The 22,497-nt window shown below is 34.9% G+C and overlaps 1 protein-coding gene across 1 annotated transcript in view; it reads left to right on the forward strand.

Annotated features, from left to right (window-relative positions):
* The window catches only part of LOC103775998 (nesprin-1-like), a gene marked incomplete at both ends in the record, with an annotated part of 86,100 nt that overhangs the window by 32,972 nt on the left and 30,631 nt on the right, over positions 1-22,497 (forward strand). The window contains 15 exons of the mRNA XM_008943478.1: positions 2,704-2,868; positions 4,358-4,510; positions 4,955-5,098; positions 5,454-5,627; positions 7,284-7,442; positions 9,285-9,449; positions 9,919-10,053; positions 10,838-10,996; positions 11,240-11,448; positions 11,708-11,816; positions 13,078-13,242; positions 15,177-15,344; positions 16,804-16,980; positions 18,388-18,528; positions 19,674-19,834. Of these exons, the coding sequence (XP_008941726.1) occupies positions 2,704-2,868; positions 4,358-4,510; positions 4,955-5,098; positions 5,454-5,627; positions 7,284-7,442; positions 9,285-9,449; positions 9,919-10,053; positions 10,838-10,996; positions 11,240-11,448; positions 11,708-11,816; positions 13,078-13,242; positions 15,177-15,344; positions 16,804-16,980; positions 18,388-18,528; positions 19,674-19,834 (2,384 nt within the window). The remainder of the gene's footprint in view (positions 1-2,703; positions 2,869-4,357; positions 4,511-4,954; positions 5,099-5,453; positions 5,628-7,283; positions 7,443-9,284; positions 9,450-9,918; positions 10,054-10,837; positions 10,997-11,239; positions 11,449-11,707; positions 11,817-13,077; positions 13,243-15,176; positions 15,345-16,803; positions 16,981-18,387; positions 18,529-19,673; positions 19,835-22,497) is intronic.

Genomic DNA, 22,497 nt, shown 5'->3' on the forward strand with positions numbered 1-22,497 from the left:
AAAATAAAGATAAACCTGTGAGAAGCAGAAGTATGAACGTATCCACAATATATCTACATGCTTCTGATTTTGAACCTAAATCAAACAAATGCTTCTTACTATTGTGATACATAAGAGGTTTCAGAAAGCCTTGTTGTAAACCTTAGACATGAAAGCATTATTCTTCCCCAAATGATAATTTTGTCTAAAAATTACATTGGCTCAAAACTGTTAAAGATTACTGAGAGGTAACATAATCTGCCTGTAGACAGAGATAGATATTTTAAAAGCTGCTTTTACTCTTAACGTTGTATCTAGCACTCCACAGCAGCTAAGTTTGCTTAGGTAGTTCCAAGGACAGTTCTGATTCAGAGGTTTTTCTATTTGGTAATTAAAATCAAAAGAAATATTATATTGTTTTGTACAATTAATAGTCATACAGTAGTCATGGTGGTACAATTAATAATCATACAGACATCAGCACAGATTCCTGGTGGAAGATGATAACTAGTGCTTGGAATATGGCATAAAACTTTTTGAAACATTTCCAAATATTTGTTCTGTAAAACCACAAATATATCAGCAATATGACACAAAGATTTCACTGATGTTTGTTTGAAAACCTTGTCTTCATTAATAAGCCCCACCAATATTCTGTGCCTAAGCAAAGACCATAGTATCCCCTTACCATGCTGTCATCCTTTCTTCTTATTTCCATTATCTCTCTATGATTTCTATACCAGCAAGTACCACTGTTCTTTCTGCAAAAGAAAGTGGCTTGTTAGCTTTCTCATTGGCTTTTGTTTTCAGAAATCTTATTGTGAACCTGTAGCAGAGGTCTTGCAAAAAAGATCAGTATGCATTTGGATTTTTCTACTGCAAAGTACTAGAAATTTAACAGTAAATGTATTAATGAGCAAACCACTCCTTCTACAACTCCTTTATTTACTTGCAGTACCTCTTAAGCACTTCCCATTGTAACCCTGCTGTAGCTGCACTCTCCCACCTTTCTCCAACAGCTGTATCCAAAGGGCTTCTAGATCTCATATGGGAACTTCCTTAAACAGAGCTGTATTGTTTTAACTGAGAATGAGGTGTGCTTCATAGTACCTTCCAAACTTGTCTAAATTTTACATATGCTTTAGATTGGCTTCTGAAATGGAGAGAGTCCCTAGCAAGGTCTGAGGAAGGTAATGGTTTGTGAGAATAAGCATGCAGGAGCAAGTACTTTACTCCCAGTACTTTCTCCTTCTTGTCCTTTGATAAGTCTAACCATTAGAGAACTGTCCAGTCCTGGATTCACTAGATTTAATTTCTTTTGGATGTTCTCACAGAGGATAATCTTTGCATGAAGCAAGGGTTGTGCTCCACTGTGAGCAGAAGATTCAAACTGCACATACTATTCACTGACGTGATTATGTTCATTCACTGGTATATCAGTACTGAGCACTTGTACTCTACTGATCTCAGATTTAGAAATTTAAAACACTGGATGTTGTTCAATTCTCTTTCCAACAAATTTGAGCAGTATATATATATTGATTTGACATTTTCTTTTCAGATGTATCAGAACTGTTTTTACATGTGGATGAGTTATGACAAGTATAAAGTTTCAGAACTTTAGCTCTGAAACTTGCAATGACTGACAGTACAGTTGGCCAGGGCTTTTTCACATCTACCCCTGAGCAAAGGATTGCTTGGGACTGTCACTGTTGGAATAATAAGGTAGATTGATAGTCATAAATAAATTTAATGCCCTCTCCTTAGTCCTAAGGACCAAGTGGCATGGCTTAGCTTAGATCCTTGTGGCTACACTTTCTCCCCTAAAAGAAGGTGGCCTGATGATTTGTTCTGTGGGAAGAGGCCCTTGCCATTTGTCAGCCATTGAACTGTGCATTGTCTGGAAGAAGGGTAGCAGAAACAAGTGAAGACCATGTCAGAGAAGATGTGAACATTTGTGGAACAGTGGTTGAGTCCTGTTTTGTGTTTACTGTTATAGCTGTAGTCACAGTGCCTGGATATACCTGCCTTAGGAACAATTGTCCATCTCCTTAAAGCACAAGAAGGAAGAGTGGGAGCTGATCTTTGTCTTCTCTACCAATTTATGAGTGTATAACCTGCTAACAAGAGACACAGAAGCTTTTGGCACTATGAGTGGGCCATTTAGCCTGCTTCTCTGGAACAGAAAAAAAAAAAATAAATCAGTGACAACCATCTCTTCCCCCTCCCTACTCACCTACTCTGAGATAGGAGGAAGCACTGATAAAGAGTCAGTCTTCCCAGGCCTTGTGGGATGCCAGACTCTGGAAAGCTCCATAAGGTTCACAGAAGGGGAAGAATGTCTCTACAGTCTGCACATGGCCCAGGTTACTATCAGCCCATAATGTTTCATGACAAGGCAGAAATTATATGAGCCCTAACAGTGTTTTCAGTTATGGAGCCTTCTCTTAAGGAGCAGTTACATTAGTTTAACTAAAGCTAGTCACTGGAGTAAAGTGAGTTGTAAGTAAACTGGTGGTAATTTTTAATTCCATAGGTTATGTTCACTTTAAAACATTAAAAAGACTTTAAAAATTGATTATGGCATAATTGATATGAAGAGGTTCAACAGATAATTATTCAGTTTTAGCAAGCCATTAGTTGGTACTTAAGTTTTAGTTTAATGATTTAATCTAAAGGCTATTTGAAAAAAATCCAGAAAGATGTTTTCATTTTCTTCTTCAGGATTTCTTCAGGCACTTACCTCATTGGATCCAACAGCACACAGCCATGAATGATGCTGGTAATTTTCTGATTGAAACATGTGATGAGACTATTTCCAGAGACCTTAAACAGCAGCTTCTGTTACTAAATGGAAGATGGAGAGAATTGTTTATGCAAGTTAAGCAGGTATTTGGTTTTGCTGTTGTTGCTTTTAAAGATTTACTTTGTCATTTCCATGCAAGAAAGACAGATTCGCCCCACTACCACAACTATAGGACAACTTAATGAAGTGCCAAACTATTCTTCATTATTTAAATTAGAAATTAGTCCCTGCCAGCAGTTAATTTTATTGGGCTTTTCTTTTGTTTATCTTTTGTTTATACAGCTTTTTATTTTTATTTTTGTACTCTTTCAGCTGGTATAAACTGTATTTTTTCTTTATAGTCTCCTGTCTTTATACAGTGAATATTATTAAAGGCATAACCTCTACTGTTCTTTGAAGAAAATTATTGATTTTAAGTAGCTACTGTTATTGTAAGCTCTGTAAAACTAAACTGAAAATGGTGAAAGTCCATATTTTCATTACTCATTAATGAAATTTGCATTCAATTATTGTACTGCAACCGTAAGCAGGTAGAGTGCAAGTAATTAGCTAAATGTTTTCTCCAAATTAGTCAGACATTAATTCTGTCTTGTACACAAGGAGGCATAGATAATAACTGAGAAAATCCAATTTATCTCATGGAAGAAATTAAACTGATTGGAAAATAAGTGTTGTTTCTATATTTGCTTTTTAAAAAACAGAGGGAAGATATGAAATAAAATTACACAGAAGTATTTCAGACCTTTGGAACACATTAGAAAATATCTTTGCTACAGTCAATATATCTCTTATCATATTTTCCCCTTGCAATGATTTTAAATTGTGGTTTTCTATTTGAAGATGCTGAATCTGTTTTCTTTATTGACATAATTATTTCCATTGCAATGAAGTTCAATGGAAAAGCAAATAATTGCTCCTTTTTTATTGTAACTTCCCCCCTCTGTTGACTAGAATGTTCTCAAGCTTTATTTGCTGATGATATTTAGGGTGATTCACTGTGGAAAAAGTAATGTTCAGGATGTAAATGTCTCTTCCCCTACTTATGCAGCTTATATTACATGTTGGCTATATTGTTTTTCTCTCTGGCTTTTTGCCATTACTGTCATATAACTCTTTCCACTTTCTAAGACCTATGATTCACCTTCCTCTAGCCAGAAGTTCTTTTATTGGAATTTCCCTTATCCTTCAGCTTTTCTAGGGTTTCATGTTCTATTCTCTTTTCTGAATTTTCAAAATTGATACTGTAGGTAATGAGAAATTAATCAGTATGTTGATTCTAGGTTAGAAATAGACCAGAGTTTGCATTTTCCAAATGATAGAAAACTTTTAAAAGGCTGACTTCTTGTATGAATGTTGCACACTTTAGTATCAACACTATCGAAACTCATGCAGATGGTTAGTATCTAATTTAGATTATTGTCCAATATTTTGTATTTTGTTGAACACAATTTTTCCAGCAAACAATTGCCCTGAAAACATGCAAATTCTCTGAAGTCATTACTTAATTGCCAGATAACTCATGTGGGGTGGTTTGTTTTATTTTGTTTTTCATTTTACTTTACACTTTCTTAGTATGCTCGAGCAGATGAACTGGACAAAATGAAGAAAGAATACTTGGATGGTGTTACCCATTTGACTACTTTTATTGATGGAAGCAATAAGAAATTTTCAGTCCCTGTAGAAGTGTCCTTCCTTGATGTCAAAATGTTTGTACGAGATTTAGAAGTAAGTGTCTTCCTTCTATTCCTTTGTCTGTCCTTCATAAGAGAGAAAGTTGTAACTCTCTAATTCTGAGAGCATACAATTATTTTACTGTACAATTCCATTATTACTTTTTTTCTTTTTGCCAGTGGTGCATTTTTGTAAAATTTCTGTATGGCTAATATAAATCATTGTGTTCTATGAGTAACATTTCTAAAGCACATTTCCAGAACACTGCCCCACTTGATATTTCTTTCCGTGTTGCTTCAAATCATGTTCAGGTGAGTTGACTGGTAGCCTTTGGTACAGTTTATACATTTGAAATATGACCCAGTATTCATTAAAATCTTTGATGAAATCAACTGATAATTGCAATATAGATATCTTTTATCTCTTGAGAACAGACTTATATCTCCCATGAATGCATGGCTGCTGTTGTTGAAATATTTCTTGAAAATTTTATTTTAGGATATTAAGCAGAAATTGCCTGCGATGGAAGCTCAGTACAAAGTGGTTACAAGAACAGCACAACTTGTTACAAAAGAAGTTCCCGAAGAGGAAGGGAATGAAATGCTTGGAACTTTGGCGAGGATCAAAGAGCAGCTTAGCAAGGTTGTAAAATACTTTTCTACATATATTGTTGACTGTTGAACTCATAAATGTAGTTCAAATACATATATAATATGTAAGATCCACTACATAAATACTCAGATATATCCATTTGAGCAAATGTATAGTTATAGTAACAATAGATTGAATTCAAAGTGGAGAAAATGTTACTTCTTTTAGAGTTTAAGACTACCATCCTTAAATTTAGTATTCTTCTCTTTAAGAATTAGTACAGGATCAGAATCGATCCATATTAAAAGAGGCAGGTAGCAACTGTATTAAAACACAGGCAGAGTAAACTACTATTTACTGAATTTTGCAACACTTTTAATAATTATTTTCTTTTAAATGGCCAAAGGTTAAGGAATACTCCTGTGCCCTGCTGTATGAATGCCAGCGTCTGTTGTCTCCATTGGAAGAACTGGAGAAACAAATCACACATTTTTATGAATCTCTTGAAAAAGTCAATGAAATAATTTCTATCCTGGATCCTGAAGCGCAACCTACAACTATTCTTAAACAAAAAGCCCAAGTAAGTTTGAAAAACATCTTACAAAGGTTTGCTGCCTCTGAGTATTTACAGTTAGCTTTCTAGAAATTTGGATTGCAAGTTGGTAAGCTGAGCAAATGTTTCTCCATATTCAGGCAACAAACATAGCCTATCCTAAAGCCAGTAAGGCATAAACATAAAAAGACTGAAAATTGTGTTCCCCTCTAGTGCCCATGGTTTCAATCCAAGAAGTAAATATGAGACTTTTTTTTTTCTAATCTAGTGAAAGTTGGATGGAAATATCAGAAACCACTGGATTTTTTATTAAGCAGATGAAATAACATGGTCAGGAACTTCCCCAGGTTTCTTAGATAAGTGTGGAAGTTTCCTAAAAGTCTGGAATTGGTTTCTTAAAAGTGCGTTGTAGTAGAGCATTAACCTGACCAATAAATGTTTTATTCTGGAGGAATTCAAAGCTAGTCAGAACTCACTTGGAAATAGAAAAAAAAAATGTGAGAGTCTTGTGTAGAAATTAATCCTTGTGTATCTGTGGTATATAGCCTAGAAATAGTCCCTCTAAATTACAATATACATTTCATTAGAGTTGAATTTGACAGGTAATATAATTTAATGGGTTTTTTAATTGGAAGCTCAAGTCTTTCAAAGCCATTTAGAATCCCTGTCAAAAACAAAACAAAAAAAACCCACACAACAAAACCAAAAAACAAACAAACAAACAAGACAAATATTTAATTTTGTTTGTTTTCATGTACATATATATATATGTACAAATATATATTTAATAAAAAAAAATAGAAAAAAATATTAGTTCAAGCCTATAATGACTCTGGAGATTGGCCCAATAATTCAGCAAGAAGGATCTTCTCTTCTACTGACTTGAAGATTTGATTTTATTTGGGCAAAAAATTATCTTCCCAAGTAAATCCTCTTGTTTATGAACTTATGAACGTCAGCTGTCATGTGTCCAGCCTACAGGTTAAAGAGCAGCTCATAAGAGTGCTTCTCTCCTCTGCTTCTGAAGGTTAACCTGATCCAGAATGTCACAATAAAAAGACATGTTTCTTCTGCAATTATTTGCCAACCCAGAAGCCAGTGTCTCCTCAGTCATACGGAGGATGCCAGTTTCTGCTGATCAGAGAGTAAACAGATTGGTGCTGAGGAATAAAGTTCTTCTTCAAAAACAGAACAGTTCCATCACTACAGGATTTTTTAAACCTTATTTTCAGCCTGTATAATTCTCATTACTTAATGCCATTTGTAATGAAATGTGAATTCAATAGCTGATATGGAAGGTCAATTTGTTGAAAGACAAGAAAGGTTAACAACTCAGCCTGCTACTGCAAGTTTTTATTCTTATGTTTTTTGTATTCTCTGCTGCTTATTTACAATTATAAAATAAATAGAGACATCCATTTAGATTTAATCACAGAATAATGTATTGATGTGCATTCTCTAAAATTATGAAAAAATTTAGATGTGTCCATGTCTTTTTTTCTAGATAGCTAGAGCTCTATTTGGGTACAGGACTCTGCATACAAGGATGAAGTTGTGTGGTCTCTATTATTCCATATAACTTTTTATGTAGTCTGTTGTGGTGCTTTGACCTCATCCCTTTTGTTCTTATTGTCAAAAACTACCTTCCTGTTATTTTGCAAAACTTTTGTTTTTTTCTTTCAGGATTTGGTAGCTTATCAAGAAAACTGCAAGAAAGATTTGTCCCTGATTGAGAGAAACAGTCAGAGTATCCTTCAGTGTGTGGCTTCAAGTGAAGTGTCACAGCATTTCCATCAGTCAACATTTCAGAGGAAAGTTACACAAGTTCAGATTACTTTTCAGGTATGTTAGTACTTAATTTTGAAAGCTTATTCATATGCAGCTGATCCGTCCTACCATAAATCCATTTCATCCCTCTGCAGCTAATGTCATAGAGAGCTCTCCTCTCTGGTGTCAAATTATTAACTAAACATTTGTCAGCATTAGGTAATAAGTGGTCAGGAGACTGTCGGTCATGTTCTTCGTGCAGTTATTCAGAGGTGAGCCTGCCTCGGAGGAACCTGGGATCTAAGGAGAACTTTCATACATCTCAGGCTCCTTTGGAACAAGGAACTTGAAATCCATCTGTTAGGACTGTACTGTCTTTTGTTTCTTCTGATTTTGTTATCTTGGCTAATTATTTGTTCAGATGTGCCCATACATCCCCTTTCTCAAAAAGCATGGAAGCGTGGAAACTTTTGTAAATATAAACTAGGCTTTGTATTTCCTCAGAAGATGCAGTGAACTGTAAATATAGAAAGTTACAAATATGTATTTGCATTTGTTAATGTAAAGATGTGTACTTTGGGCTATAATCCCTCTTACCGGGAGAGCTCTGTGTTGTTATTAGCCAATGGATATCCTAGGGGCTATTCAGTCCCTCTCTGGCCCTACTCTAGCATGAATCATAGAATCATTAAGGTTGGAAAAACACTCCAAGGTTATGAAGTCCAACCATCAGCCTAACACTACTACTACCACTAAACCATGTCCTGAAGTACCACGTCCACACAATTTTTGAAGACCTCCAGGGACGGGGACTCCACCACCTCCCTGGGCAGCCTGTTGTAATGCTTCACTACTTTATCAGTAAAGAAATACTTCCTAATACTCAATCTAAACCTTCCCTGGTGTAACTTAAGCCATTTTCCTCTTGTCCTCTTGCTGGTTATTTGGGAGAACAGACAATGTGACATACACAGAGTTAAAATATTTATGGATATGGAAACAGACATTTTCTCATGTAAAGAACACATTCCTATGATTCTACCATTATGCACAAATTTTTTATCAGGAAATTTTAAAAAGGCTTAGCAAGATATTAAAATTTAAATTGAGAACTACAGATTTGCTTAGGTCGCTGGGTAAAATCATTACACTTCCATACACTGGGGTTTGTAACCAGTGAGGGTAATAAAATATAAAGCAGAGTTGGAACTAACTTGCTGCAGCTGAACTGGTAAACTGTTAATTTCTCCTGGTACATTGTATTACTTGCCTATGGAATTGTAACCACTGCATAATGCAGTGTGCTGGGACAGACTAAAAAACAGAATAATGAAGAACTGTGACTAAGGTTTCAAAACAAGATTTCAGAGTACCAACTAAACCACAACATTTGCTGTCTTTCTCTTAAGCAGCTTTTTACCTAGTTGCTTATCTGTGATGCAGATAAGTTACTGGTGTTTTATAATTGTACAAACTTCCTCCATGTCAGACCTGTAGCATGGAACTGGTTAGATCCACAGGTCAAATTACCTTCATGTAGAGTCATGTAGGAGGTAGTCTGCTACTAGGAAAATTGAAATGACAAGCTTTTAGCCATATCAGGTGCTTTAAATTCGAAAGCAGGCTTTAGGAAAGAAACACTAGCCAAATGGCAGAGGCATTCTGAAGGTATTGGAGGCATCTATATTAGACAGCTACCCATTTTTATTTGAATGAAGGATGGCATTAGCATGAGCCTTTATACAAGTATTAAAAATTGAGAAAATGGGAGCATGAAAGGGAGAAGCACTAGTGAATAGCATGTATTTGAAAGAGTGACACCAACCAAATGGGGTTTTTTTGTAAGATCGTGGTAAAAGAGAACAAATAAAAAATCAGTGAGAAAGTGCAAGCTTATTTTCTTTGCTTATAACTCAGAATATGGTCAGGAAAGCTGGTGACTGGAGAAAAAACATAGAAGCAAATAGTCGTTTGATGAAGAAATTTGAAGAGTCTAGAGCAGAGCTGGAGAAAGTAATACAGATTGCCAATTGTTGCTTAAAAGAAAAAGGAAATCCTGAAGAACTTCTCAGGAGACATAGTGTAAGTAAATTCTCTGACCTTCCCTATGGAATTCTTTGAGTGCATGACGTACAAGTGAAAAGCCTACTTCATCTTAAAGCTGATGTGGATTTCCTTTGCATATAGAAGTTGTACAGCTCAGGTCAAACTAACATGATTGAAAACCAAAAAAGAACAAAGATCACCCCTCTTATTGATGAATGTAAGCAACCAGAAGGTGAAGAGAGAAGACCCCTTAGAAATTAGGGTCAATTTAGCCATTTATACTCTTGTTAAAGTACAATTTCAGTGTACTGGCTGGGAATAAATTAGTTTGCTGGACTTCAGATAGCTAGAAATAATTCCTTCCTTAGTTCAAACTTCAATTCTTCAATGCAACAGAAGTAGCCTTGAAACTTAGAGAGTGTGTTAGGCAACTTCATACTGGCAGGTTAACATATCGATAACCAGCTTCATCTTCTCACCTTCTCACTATCTGCCTCAACTCCAGGAATTCTTTAACCAGTTGGACCAAAGAGTCCTAAATGCCTTCCTGAAGGCATGTGATGAACTCACTGACATCCTTCCAGAGCAAGAGCAACACAACCTTCAGGAAGCTGTGAGAAAACTCCATAGGCAGTGGAAGGTTAGTGACATTGAAAGAGTGACACTCTGGAAATTTTAAGTCTGAACTTCAGAATGTTTTTGCATGACCTATATCTTGAAAGAAATTAAAATAAAATAATTTTTGGATTGTTGTATTTGTTGACTTCCTGTACAATTGGGAAGAAAATGTATTTTACAACATTAGATAAAGTTACACCTGCAAATATGCTCTTGAAAAAAAAGCCCTGTTAAGTGGTCAAAAGTCAAGAAATATGAGAAATTAATTACGAAACTTTAATGTCTCTCCCTATGTACAGCCAAAATGATACCTGTGTTAATAACATTTGTTGTGAAAAATTACTAAATGTTATTTGCATCAGCAGTTTTTTTCCCAACGTCGGTAAAACAAATTTGTGAGACCAGGCTATCCATTTAAACTGTGTCTTCTGCCAAAGGCTCTAACAACTGAACAAACATTGCTTATAACCTATGGAATGTTTTGCTTGCTACAGCATGTTGCAGGTCAAAGATGGAGTGAAGGATGGGTGATTTCTCACTATGATGCAAATGGGAACCTCTGGAAGCTGTTGTGAATATACCTTCACTATTATTGTTTGTTTTATTTTATACAGGAAATATTTGGTATACATTGCCAAGAATCAGCATATCTCTGTAATGTGCCTTATACATTTCCCATCTTTTCATGCATATATGTGCTTTATATTCTATATTAGCAGATTTTAGATAATTTGTAGTGAATTCACACTAATGTAGTGGAAGTAGTGCTTTATCTGTAATTGTTTATTGTCCCTGTGGGTGTGTAGGATCTTCAGACAGAAGCCCCATATCATTTGATCCACTTGAAGATAGAAGTACAGAAGAGCAAGTTTCTGGTCACAGTGGAGGAGTGCAAAGCTGAACTAGCCCGACAGAACAAGGTGTTATCAAGAGAAGGCAATGAAAGGATGATCAAAGAACACATGGTATGCTTTATATGCCACCATGTGGGCATTTTCAGAAATACATTTCAATATCAATAATAAACGGATCTGACCACCTCTTAAGGCACTGAGTACTCTGTGCACAACTAAATCAGACCAATCCTTGGAGCCTGTAAAAAAAAAAATTATTTGTGCTTAGTACAGTTTATAATGAATATACAAATAAAATTTGTGATTTCTACCAGTTTGTATTTTTACTCAATTTTCTGCTTTGTCTCCCATCAGTTGTTCTTTGGTGACAAGGGACCTTACCAGCTGTGTGAGAAAAGGCTGCAACGGATTGAAGAACTGTGCCAAAAACTGCCAGTTACTGATCCAGTGAGGGCTGCATTGGAGACTAGCCAACGAATCCTGAAGGAGCTCAAATCCCAGATACACAGCACATACGTAAAGTTAACAGAGCACTCAGACACCTGGAAGGCCTATAAGAACAGGTGTCACCTCAATTGCTAGCTGGGTGTTGCAGAGCCTTATGTGTGGTCACTCCTCTAAATGTCATCCTAGACCAGTACCATGTAAAGAATGATATGGTGGTGTTAGCTATACTTTATGTAGTAATTCCCCAAATTACAGTGTTGGGGTTTTTTGTGGATTTTATAATTTTGGCTTAAATTTAATAGGTTACCGTTTGGTGGTGGCAATCTTTGTCTAACTTTTTTCCTTGTTTTGCGTTATGTGATGTTTTTGTTTCAGATTTTCTGAATTGGCAAACTGGATTTTGTCAACAGAAAGAGAGCTGAAGAAGATAAAAGAAAGTGTAAATGATACTGCCAAATACAAGCAATTAAAAGCATCCATGGGGGTGAGCCCTTGGCTTATATTCTAATAAAACTAGATTAATAAAACAGTCAATGCTACTGGGACTCTGGACAAAACTGTATTCAGTAGTGCAAATGTTTTACTATAGAGACTATAGTTCCTCTATTGATTCCTGGTATTCTTAAAAACTTTCCCAAGAGAAAGTTCCACATGCAGCAAAGTGTAACATAAGTTCCTACTTGTAATAATTTAGAGAATAGCTGGTCCTTTTGCCTGTTTATTCAGAACATCCAAAATATAGAAGCAGGTAGAATAAATAGTTGCCCTTCATCCTGCTGCATGCAGAGTTAAAAGTGCTATGCAAGGAAAAGCTAAAATTTCTGGACTGAATGTTTTTGAAGGGTCAAGTTACTGTCTTATATTTAGGGAAAGCTTCTATAATAAAAATTCTTTTCTATGATAGCATAACAGGGGAGGCAAAGATATTCTACCGTTCAGTTTTTCATTGGTGATTGGTAACAGAAGTGGAAGAATAGTTGAAGATCGAGTTGTTCAGCTAAATTTGTTTTACACAATAATTTATCATGTCACTTGCAACTTAGCTTGACCTTTACTTCTTTTTTTGTTTCACATACTAGGAACCAAAAATAGTAATGTCATACACTGTAGAGCTTGTGTGAAAGTCATGAGCAGATTGTGAGGCTAGGTGTGCAGAGAAACATAATTAGGATAACCTTGATAAAGCAGATAGACTATTAGCTTAATAGGTGCCTCTGCTCCAAAAAGTGTGATTTATTCATGCAGTTTTACTGCTGGCAGCTTCTCATCAGCACTGGTACTGAGGCATAAAAGAATTGCTGGGCAAAAAGAGAGGAAAAGTTATTTAAAAGGGACAAAAAAAGACACAAAAACTTATACCACTTGAATTTTCATTTTTAGGAGAGTCTATTTAAGATTTAAATTATAACTAAGAATGTTGGTCAATACATGAAAAATATACATGTTATCTACCATCTATCTATCTGTAGGTAAAATGTTAGTTTGTTAGGAAAAGGTACTCCACTACTACTTATTAAAGGACAGTAGCAGTGGAGTAAAGGCTGTGGAGGAAATACAAAACTATAGTCATTGACTGGAAAGGAATCAGATAGGGTATGCAAACAGACAAATGCTACATTTCTAGTGTTTCAAGGTAAGAACAAAAGTCGTATGCTTACGCTACTGATCTTTGAACTGATGCCCTGAATACCACTCATTAATATGTTTTCTTTATTTGAAGAAAATACATTTTCATTCTTCCATAGGAAATTAGGAAGTGTATTAACAAGCAAGGAGAAAATCACAGCTGGCTGAAATCTAGACTTGCTACTTTGACTGCAGTATGTCCTGATTTGGAGGCCAAAAAGACAGAGGATGAGCTTTCTAAACTTTCCAGTGACTTCAAGGGACTCCTAGATTTGCTGGCTGAGGTACAGTATGAGGAACACAAGACACAGTGTCACATGAAATGACATCACTCATGGCTTCAAAAGCATACATTCCCTGCTGTGTTTTTTTAATTAAACTGCAAGTATTCAGCAACAAAATACTCATTTGTACTCCCTGGGCAACAACGTCTTGAGAACAGCAGGCAAAAAATACTGACAGTTTTATAATGGAAATCTTTCCTTTGCAGGATTGGAAATCATTATAATAAATGTTTCTGGAATCAAAATTTCCATATTTTTACAGGCAAAAGAGTTTTCTGAGATCAGCTTGTAGTGACCACTAGCAAAACCATGAGGTACATTAGCTAGTGGGCATAGAATTTGACTTTAAGCTTCATATATATCTTTTATGCTGAAATAATGAACACTGTGAGGTCATTTCAGATCATTAAGGATGTCTGTCATGAACTGAATTTGCAGGAAAAAGTGGCTGTTCTCTGAGGTCTGAATGTTAATGAGCTACTGAAATCATGGGAAGTTTCTAATGGATAAGGAGCAAAATCTCCTATCTGAGATCCACTGAACCCTTGCATTTTGTGGGATCTCATAGAACTTTCTGCTCTACAATTTTCACAGTAAAAGTAAAGATCAGGAGAAACTTAGAATATCTTACACATAGAAGGTGGAACAGATCCATTTAAAAAAAAAAAAAAAAAGAGTTCAGGATAGAGAAAGAGTTCAGAGTTCAAATTCCATTGTTAATGACCATGGCATAATATGGAGGCATTTTAGGTGCTCCAAATGTATATAAGTTCTGTGTATTTATTGAAATGTCCCTAAACTTCCATGGTGTGAAAGCTGTTTGGAAGGTTGTCGCAACCAGTGTTCTGATTTCCAAGTCACTGCAAAATTTTAACATGCTAACTTATTTAAAGTACTTTTTGCTTTTTGTTTCCTCTAAAAGTTGAACTAAGGGGAGCACATGTTCATGAAGGTAAAAAAATAAAATAAGGGCTCGAATCTAAACCTGGTTTGAATCTAAACTGTAATCTAAATGGTGCTTTATAGTATAGTTAAGAGATTGCTGATTCTTAAAAGTAAATTCTCTTTACAGCTAAATTTACAGCTCATCAGATGGATGAGATTGTTTAGACAAGGACTGATACTGGGTATTTCCAGAGTTCAGCAATGTTTTTTGGACAGTAAAGACTAAATGTTTATATTATAGGAAATAGAATGTCTTGAATATGAATGAGCCTCTAAAGTGAATATAGACTGGAAAGAAAGAAAAAAAGGGAAGAAGAAAGGAAAGAGGTACTAGTTCTACAATACTTTAGGGTTAAAACCTTAACACACAGGAACAGTCTGAGGAACAGAGCCTGTTCTGAGAATCAGCTCTAAATAGTTACCTGAATCATGCAAAGAGGGAAGAACTTACTGATATCTTGAATAGAGATATCTTTATATATATATATATATATGTATATAAAATTCTGCAAACTGAGACTGGTTATTGTGCCATATGTTTATTGTGGTCCATAAAACCAGGGTAACAAGGCATTTTAATATATTTGTGATTCACCAGTGAATTGCTCTAGAAGGTCCAAAAAGGCAGCAGGATTTTTTTGTGAATTAGGTAGTGCGGGTGTTTGGGAATCTGGGTCAGCTTGCAAGGATGGGGACAGTGTGTATTTTCTAAATGATCACCAAAAAGAGGCTATTTACCACATAGCAATGTAACAGAGGTATGTCTAAACAAGACTCTCTCCTTGGTCACATTTTAAGTCTACAGTTACTCTTTCAATGTAAAGCTAAAGGTCTCAAAAATACTGGAGACAAAAAAAAAAAAAGTTTCAATTTAGGTAATTTAGTAGTTTACTCCATTTAAAAAAAAATAAAATTCCAAGTATAAATAGACCCTTAAAATATAGATGTGCCTTTCAACTTGAAGTATTTAAAGTTATCTGTAATTGTAGATTGAAAATACTTTAAGTACTGTTGGAGAATGTGTCCAGTACAAAGAAGAAGTTAAAAGTGCAATTGAAGAGTTAATCAGCAACTCTAAAGAAGCCCAAGCAGAGGCTGAAAAGATCCTGGATACGGAAAGTTTATTACAAGCTCAGCAACTACTACTTCATCATCAGGTAGGGTAATTCCTCAGTTACTCAGTTACAAAGGTTTTTTATGTCCATTAACATATCTCTTTATATTTGAACTTGGAAGAGTAACAAAGGAAATAGTCTCATATGGCCTAGTTCTGATTTCTTATAATGACAAAAGTGTTTGGTATTTTTTAAATGTTAATGCCCAATGATGAGGGTTTTTTTCAACTTTTATTCAATGTTCTTTTATTTCTCATGGTTTTTAGCAGAGTACTCCAAAAAAAACAAGCTTAATTTACTTGAAACTTTGGGTAAGCATATTCTGTAAATAAGTAGTCTTTCTCTTTTTACCTTTATAAAGTTTGCATGTCAGATTTGATCATGGTAAATTGGGCCAGATTGGTTTTTTTTTGAAATTTATCAATTTCAGCAGCTTTTATGTAACCCCAACTCTAAAAGTTGGAGGGGAAGGGTACTTCTACCCTCATCTTCTCCTCCAGGTAGCTACTGCAGTGACAGATGGGCCTTCATTCTGTTGGAGTAGAACAGGAAGCTTTTAATGCACTGATAATATATCAAAACTTCTACAGGCTACAGTCATAATAAATCATGTGTGTTGCACAGAAGAAGACTCAGGGAGTGCATGGCCAAATATTTGAAATTAACTCTGAGCTCTGCTCAAAGCTAAGAAGAATAATGTATTGTCAGTGTTTGGGCAATATATAAGTGTTTTACATTAACATCTGTTTCTGTAAGTTCAGACAGTAAGACATATCTGACCAGGCACTGCTACCTCTTACCTAAATTCTTTGGTGTTTGTAGAAGCTACTGTATATGTTAAGGTTCATCTTTGTTCTTTCAGTACTCTACATTGCTTATCTGTCATAGGAAAAGTTAACTTCTTGAGTTCTCAGACTCTTCTTTTGATACAAAGTCTGTTAAGGTAAAAACTGTAAAGACTTGAACGCACCCGAAGTAGAACTGAGCAGAGAGCTGTGAGCTTACTTTGCTAGGCTGGCAATGGGTCAGGCATGATATGAAAGGAGAGAGGACATAGTCTTAGGAGATTCTGACAGTTCTACAAAGCAAAATGCATCAAGGAGAAAGTTATGCAATGTGACCGTTCCCCTACTGCTCTCTAATGAAGGCCAATATATTGCTTTGGTCAGTCTGAGCCTCCAGCCTGTCCTTCAAAGAGTGCAGAGCAGATATGTGCATCTGTAGTTACTGCTGCAGTTGCTCAAATGTTGTGCCTTTTGCTTTCTGAAATATTGCTTTGGATAAATGGCCATACTGTCCCCCTTTCTCTTCTATTTCTATGCCACAAAAGGTGTACAGAAGTGGGAACCCAGGGCATATACTCCAGGACTACATGAAACTCAAGAATACTTGCCACAGTTTATCTCTTTTTTACTCTTGTATAGCCCTGAAAAAGCAGAAAGTGCCATTTTCCCAAAGAAGCTAAAAAGTCTAATCATTCCTGTTGGATGTGTTCTTTTAGCAAAGGACGAGGAGACTCCGTGCAAAGAGGCAAGATGTGCAACAGCAGATTTCCCAAGCTAAACAGCTGCAGATTGAAGGTGGACTGCCCAGCACAATGCAAGAGGATTTACAGAAGCTGGAAGGAACTTTGGAGAACATGCAGCAGACTATGGAGAAGCGTGAAGAGCAACTGCAGGTTAGTCTTTTGCAAGTACAAATAAGACCTCATCCTTTTTAATTTTTTAAAAAAAAAACAAAAAAAAAACAAAAAAAAACCCAAACCAAACCAAACCAAACCAAACAAACAAACAAAAAAACAAACAAACAAACAAAAAAAAAAAACAAACCCCACAACAACCCTTAGTATAAACCTCAAGTTTTTAAATGTAAAACGTCTGAGCTCACTTTCTCAGCTCTGAATCATGGTAATTGGGTTTTTCGTGATCAGTGTCTCCATGAAAACTAGTTGAAGCTCCTGGATACCTCTTAATTAATAAAGAAATTGGATTTTTTTTTTTTTCTGAAGTGTTTAAAAGTCACAACTATTGAGTCATAATAGATATTTTAAATAATTTCTCTGTTAGTTAATTTTTAGATGGGCAGTACCCTGTGGTCACTGAAGATGGCATTTGCCTTTAATCGATATTCCTTAGGCTGGATGTAAGACTAATTACACCTGATGTTGTGCAAATATAATTGTCACAATTACTGTGTGAAATACATGCTGTCATCCTAAATTTAAGGAAGGCAGAAAAGAGCAAATGAAATTGGTTGCTTCAGGCTGTTTAACTAATCACTGAACTGGGATTAGAATTTGTAGCTTCTTGCACCCATACCTGAGTTGTCCTTTACATTTCTCTAAGTAGAATGGCAATCCAGCTGTCCAGTATCTCACACAAATGTTTAAAGTCATCAAAACTATTTACCATGATAAAACACAAGGTGAAAAGCATGATTGATAGAGGTCAAATAACTTCAAAGTGTAAGAATTTATTATTTAAACATTAAAGGAAACCCATACCTAAATTCTTAATGTGTGCTATGCATTACTTCAGAATCAAGAAAATGTTTGTTTATGCTGTCCTAATTCTTGTGACTGGGAATTAAATGCTGCATGTTAATCAAAATTCTACATTATCAGAAAGGAACAAATAGATTCATATGTGTGTGTTTCCTATGAGTAAAGGTTTTCTTCTACCATTTTACTGTAATCCATTTCATTAGGGAACTTGAAAATCCTTTTAGATATTGTTGACTACCTCTCACCTTAACCAGAAGTATCTGCATTTATTACTTCAGACTTGTAATAGAATGTTCAAATTTTCATTAAATATTGCTGGCACCTTAGCAGACAGTGGGGTTTTTTTTGGTTGGTTGTTTTTTTTTTTTTTTTGTAAAACACAGTATAAATCAATGAAAATTGAAGGGAAAACTTTCCTTTTATTGGGTTCAAAATCTGTGGAGTAGGTGGCATTTCAGAAGACTATAAGAAACAAGTCTTTCTCCTTCTTCAGTAACTTACAATGAAATTCTTTTTTCTCCCCTTTCATCTTTTTGTTGTTGTGTTCCTGTTTTGGGTTTGTTTGTTTGTTTGTTTTTGCAGGCCACAATAAATAAATGGGAGCAGTTTGAAAGGGACAAAGAAACAGTAGTAAAGTATCTCAATCAAGCAAGCTCTGCACTTGAGCGTATCTTAAACTTTAGCAGTTTAGAGAGCCTCTCCTCAGAACTGGATCAGACAAAGGTATTCACTGTGTGGAGTGCAGGAACTGAGATATCTTTTGGTCTTGTTTGTTAATATGTAGCGAGTGCATTACCTTTATTGTTTGCATCGTTTCCTGTTAATGCTGGTGTAAATTGTGTATACAGTTGAGAGACTGCATAAAGTGCTAATTATATTCATTACTGTATTTAGTTACCACAATTTAAGACTGCAGGTGCACACTTTTTATCTTTTAGCTGTTTATTTTTTTTTTTTAATCAAAATAATCTGTACCAAGAAAGTTATAGCCTACATCTTTATTTCTACATAAAACGCTTGTTATTCTGGCTTCTAATATAGGTTAAATTTATTTTATGAAAAGATCATGAAGAATTACTCAAAATTTGCATCTGAAGTGCACATATGGAAGTAAAAATTATTTTGAGGACTTCCCATTTTATGTTCTGTAATCATTTATACTAGTAACAATGCCAAGCACTGACATACCAACATCAATAGTGTGCTCTTTGGCAAGGTTACGTGGACTGTGCCAGCTAGCACTGTTCTAGCCCTGAGGTGAAAAAAGAGAAACTTCTACAACATGGAAAAAAGCCATAAATGCCACTTGCCCTTAATAACATAGAATATCCCATCCCAGTTTATATACCCAGACAGAAATAACAGTAATGGTTGGCTTTCCTAAGTCCCATGCTTGTCTGGTATATGGGTTTAAAGTTTGTGACAGAAAGTAGTTTCTAAACAAAATGAGGTTACAAACTATTAGATAATGAAAAATCCTCTCTGTAAAGCATAGGATCTGAAGATCAAATAAAAGTGCATATAATCTTCCACAATTCACAAATAAACTTATTGAAGAGCTATAGAATAAATTTTAATTGGTTGAGTTAAAAATTTCTGGACATGTAGTTTCCCTTACTAAATTTTATTCAGGTTGCTGTGCTCAAATGAACATTTGTTAAATGCAACATGAAAATAACTTTCTTCAATGATTACTTTTATGTATTTACACTTTCAGACTATATATGTCTTTTTTTCATGTGTTAATTGTATCTGAAATGTATATGAACACAGATACTTTTTCCAACCAAAAACGATGGGGAAAAGCACTTTTTGTACAAATATATGAAACTGTTTATAGTGTATTAACATGTCTTGCATCCTTACAGGAACTTTCTAAACAGACTGAAGCAATGGCAGTGCAGGCTGAGAATCTGGTGAAGAATTCTTCTGAGATACAGCTTGGTTCAAAGAACAAGCAGTCCCTTCAGCAGCAGGCAAAATCAATCCAAGAACAAGTGAAAAAAGTAGAAGTTACTCTTGAAGAAGAGTATGTTCTTAACAAGTCCTAATATTTATTCTCCACTATAAGATTGCATCAGATTTCCAGAATACTTTGTCAGCATTTTGTGTTGTCTCATCAGCTCTGTCATTTACAGCTTGCCATGGCATAATACCCAGGTTGTAGCACCAAATATGTCAAAAGAGTGTGCAAATAAAATCTATTTTTAATAATACGTAGTTTATAAAACTACTGTTAGATACATTTTGCCTGCAACTTATCTTCAAACCCTAACCTTCTGAAGAAAGATAATTAAACTGATTCTTCATGTACTAGACTCTTTTAGAAACAAAAATCTCAGTGCAAATATGAGGACAGCATGTTTGCCATATTTGCCTCAGTTTTCAGTATTCCACTTTCTCCATATGAATGTCAAGAAGTGCCTTCATCTTAGCTGGATGCCCAGATTTTATTTCATGGGCAATGTCAAAAGCTGATTCTGCTGCTGAAAAAAAACAGAGGCATCATTTTCCAAATTTTGTTTAAAAATCGGAAGTTCAAACTCCAAGAAAACATTGTTAAATCCTGTATGTATTTGTAGGTTTTTGTATTTGTAAAAATTTCATCCCTTTTCATGAGTAACTCAGTTACTGAACTCGTTACTTAATTTCAGCTGTTGCTATTCTCATTTTATCTATATACACATATAATTATATATGTGTATGAAATTAGTATTTTTGCCTCTATTAGATCTGATACAAAAATCATGGATATATGCGCCAATTCTATATTGTCTTACTGTGTAGAATAATTTGCTGTGTAAATTTAAGCAGCTACCACCACCTCCATCTGAATATGAGCAAAGAGCAATACTCACATTGTTGAGTTTTTTCCCCTGCCGACCATTGTCATGCTAATCTGACTTTAATTTTGTGCCATTTTCTTCCAGATGTAAAAGAACAATTGTAAACTATACTAACTAAGCTGTGCAGCAAATGTAGATTTCCGATTATTGGTTATGATTTTTTTATGTAACGATTTCTCCAATGTGAAGCATCATAGTGACCTGCAATCAAACTCTACCGTATCTTACAGAATACTTTACTTTATACATCATTTTGACCAATATTAGAGAGAAAACTAGTGTGATTTTTCAATTCAGGAAATTCAACTTTTCAACAGTGGATATTCACTATTTAATAATGTCATCTATTTTTAAAGGAAAGCCATAATTGATATCCTCTTTCACTGTGGATATGAAATAAGTTTTAGTTGAATATATGGATTATACAGAATGTCTGTGGTACTGTGACAGATGATAATAAAAAAAAAAGTCCCGTGCTATATACAGCTTTTTATAGTGAATCTACAGAACATACAATCATTATATAGGGATTATGTTGTAGCTTGGATCATAAATAAAAGTCTTGGCCAAGTAATTTAAAGGAAAGGTATTCCGAGTACATATGATACATACTACGCCAATGAACAGGAAAGGGAAGAAAAATTTGAGCAGCTCCCCAGAGTTGGCTATAGAGCAAACTTAGCACATACGTTTTCCAAGGAGATCATTCATAGCTGTGCACTGTGTTTGGGACTATATTCCTTACAGTCTGCAGCTTTCTTACAGCTGTAAGGAAGGCAGATACAAAGATGAAGAATTTTCAGCTGGTGTACCACAGATTTGGTCCCTTGATTCTGATTTCCTGCCATATTTTCTTGGCTGGACTTGAGTGAAATATTTTTGCACATTATTTTACTACAAATAACTTGAATTTGAATATGCTCTTATTAGTAAATGAGTGTTGACATTGCTAATTTCTTTTTTCATTTTGAAAATAAATAAGAAAAAATAAAAAGGCCAATTTTTACATTTTTAAATTACATGTTTTCTTAAAGCTTCCTCTAGCTTTAATGAGAGGAAAGAAAATAAATTAAAACAACTTTTTAACATGGAATGGTTTTTAAGGCTATATTTGAAAGGAAAATGTATTTTGGAATTTTGTAATATTCAGACTTTTCTGATGAAATATTAATGTTTTCAGTGAAATAGAAAATGCATGTTTTGCAAGCTGTGTGTAGGGCTTTCATTAGCACTGGTTTCTTTACAAAGATTTGTAAGGAGCGGAAACTTGTCTACTGGAAGTTACTGCTGTTAGGCCTCATAGGGGAGTGACCTTAGAATTCTTACTTGTGGAAAAAAAAAAAAAAAAAGTGCTTTTTTGGCTATCCAAGATATACAAGAATCAGTCATAATTTGTCTCTGTTTAACATACCTCTAATGGATGTTTCAAAGAATATGAATCTATTAACTTTGAGGTAGATGGCTCTCTTGTTGATTCTTTGGCTTGATATGAAATCATTGCCTCAGAAAACACAAACTTCCTATAAGAAGGGGAGATTGCCATTATAATAATAATTAAAACAAAACAAAACAAAACAAATCATAATTTAATAAAGAAGTCAAGCATTGGTGAATCTATGTACCTCCACAATACACTGGGTTTAATCATTCTGTTCTAGTGACTAAATGACTAACGCCTGTGTACTCATCTCAATTTGTAGATCTCTGATATAATAATAATTCCATATGATTTATCAGAAATCATATTTCTTTATGCTGCTTTTCCCTTCTTTTCTTGCTGTGATAAGGTTGTTGACGTACATCTGATGAATGAAGCTGTACTCTTTCAGCTTTCAGTGTCCCCACT

This window comes from Merops nubicus, unplaced genomic scaffold (genome assembly GCF_000691845.1).
Source record: "Merops nubicus isolate BGI_N331 unplaced genomic scaffold, ASM69184v1 scaffold16207, whole genome shotgun sequence".
Classification (NCBI taxonomy): domain Eukaryota; kingdom Metazoa; phylum Chordata; class Aves; order Coraciiformes; family Meropidae; genus Merops; species Merops nubicus.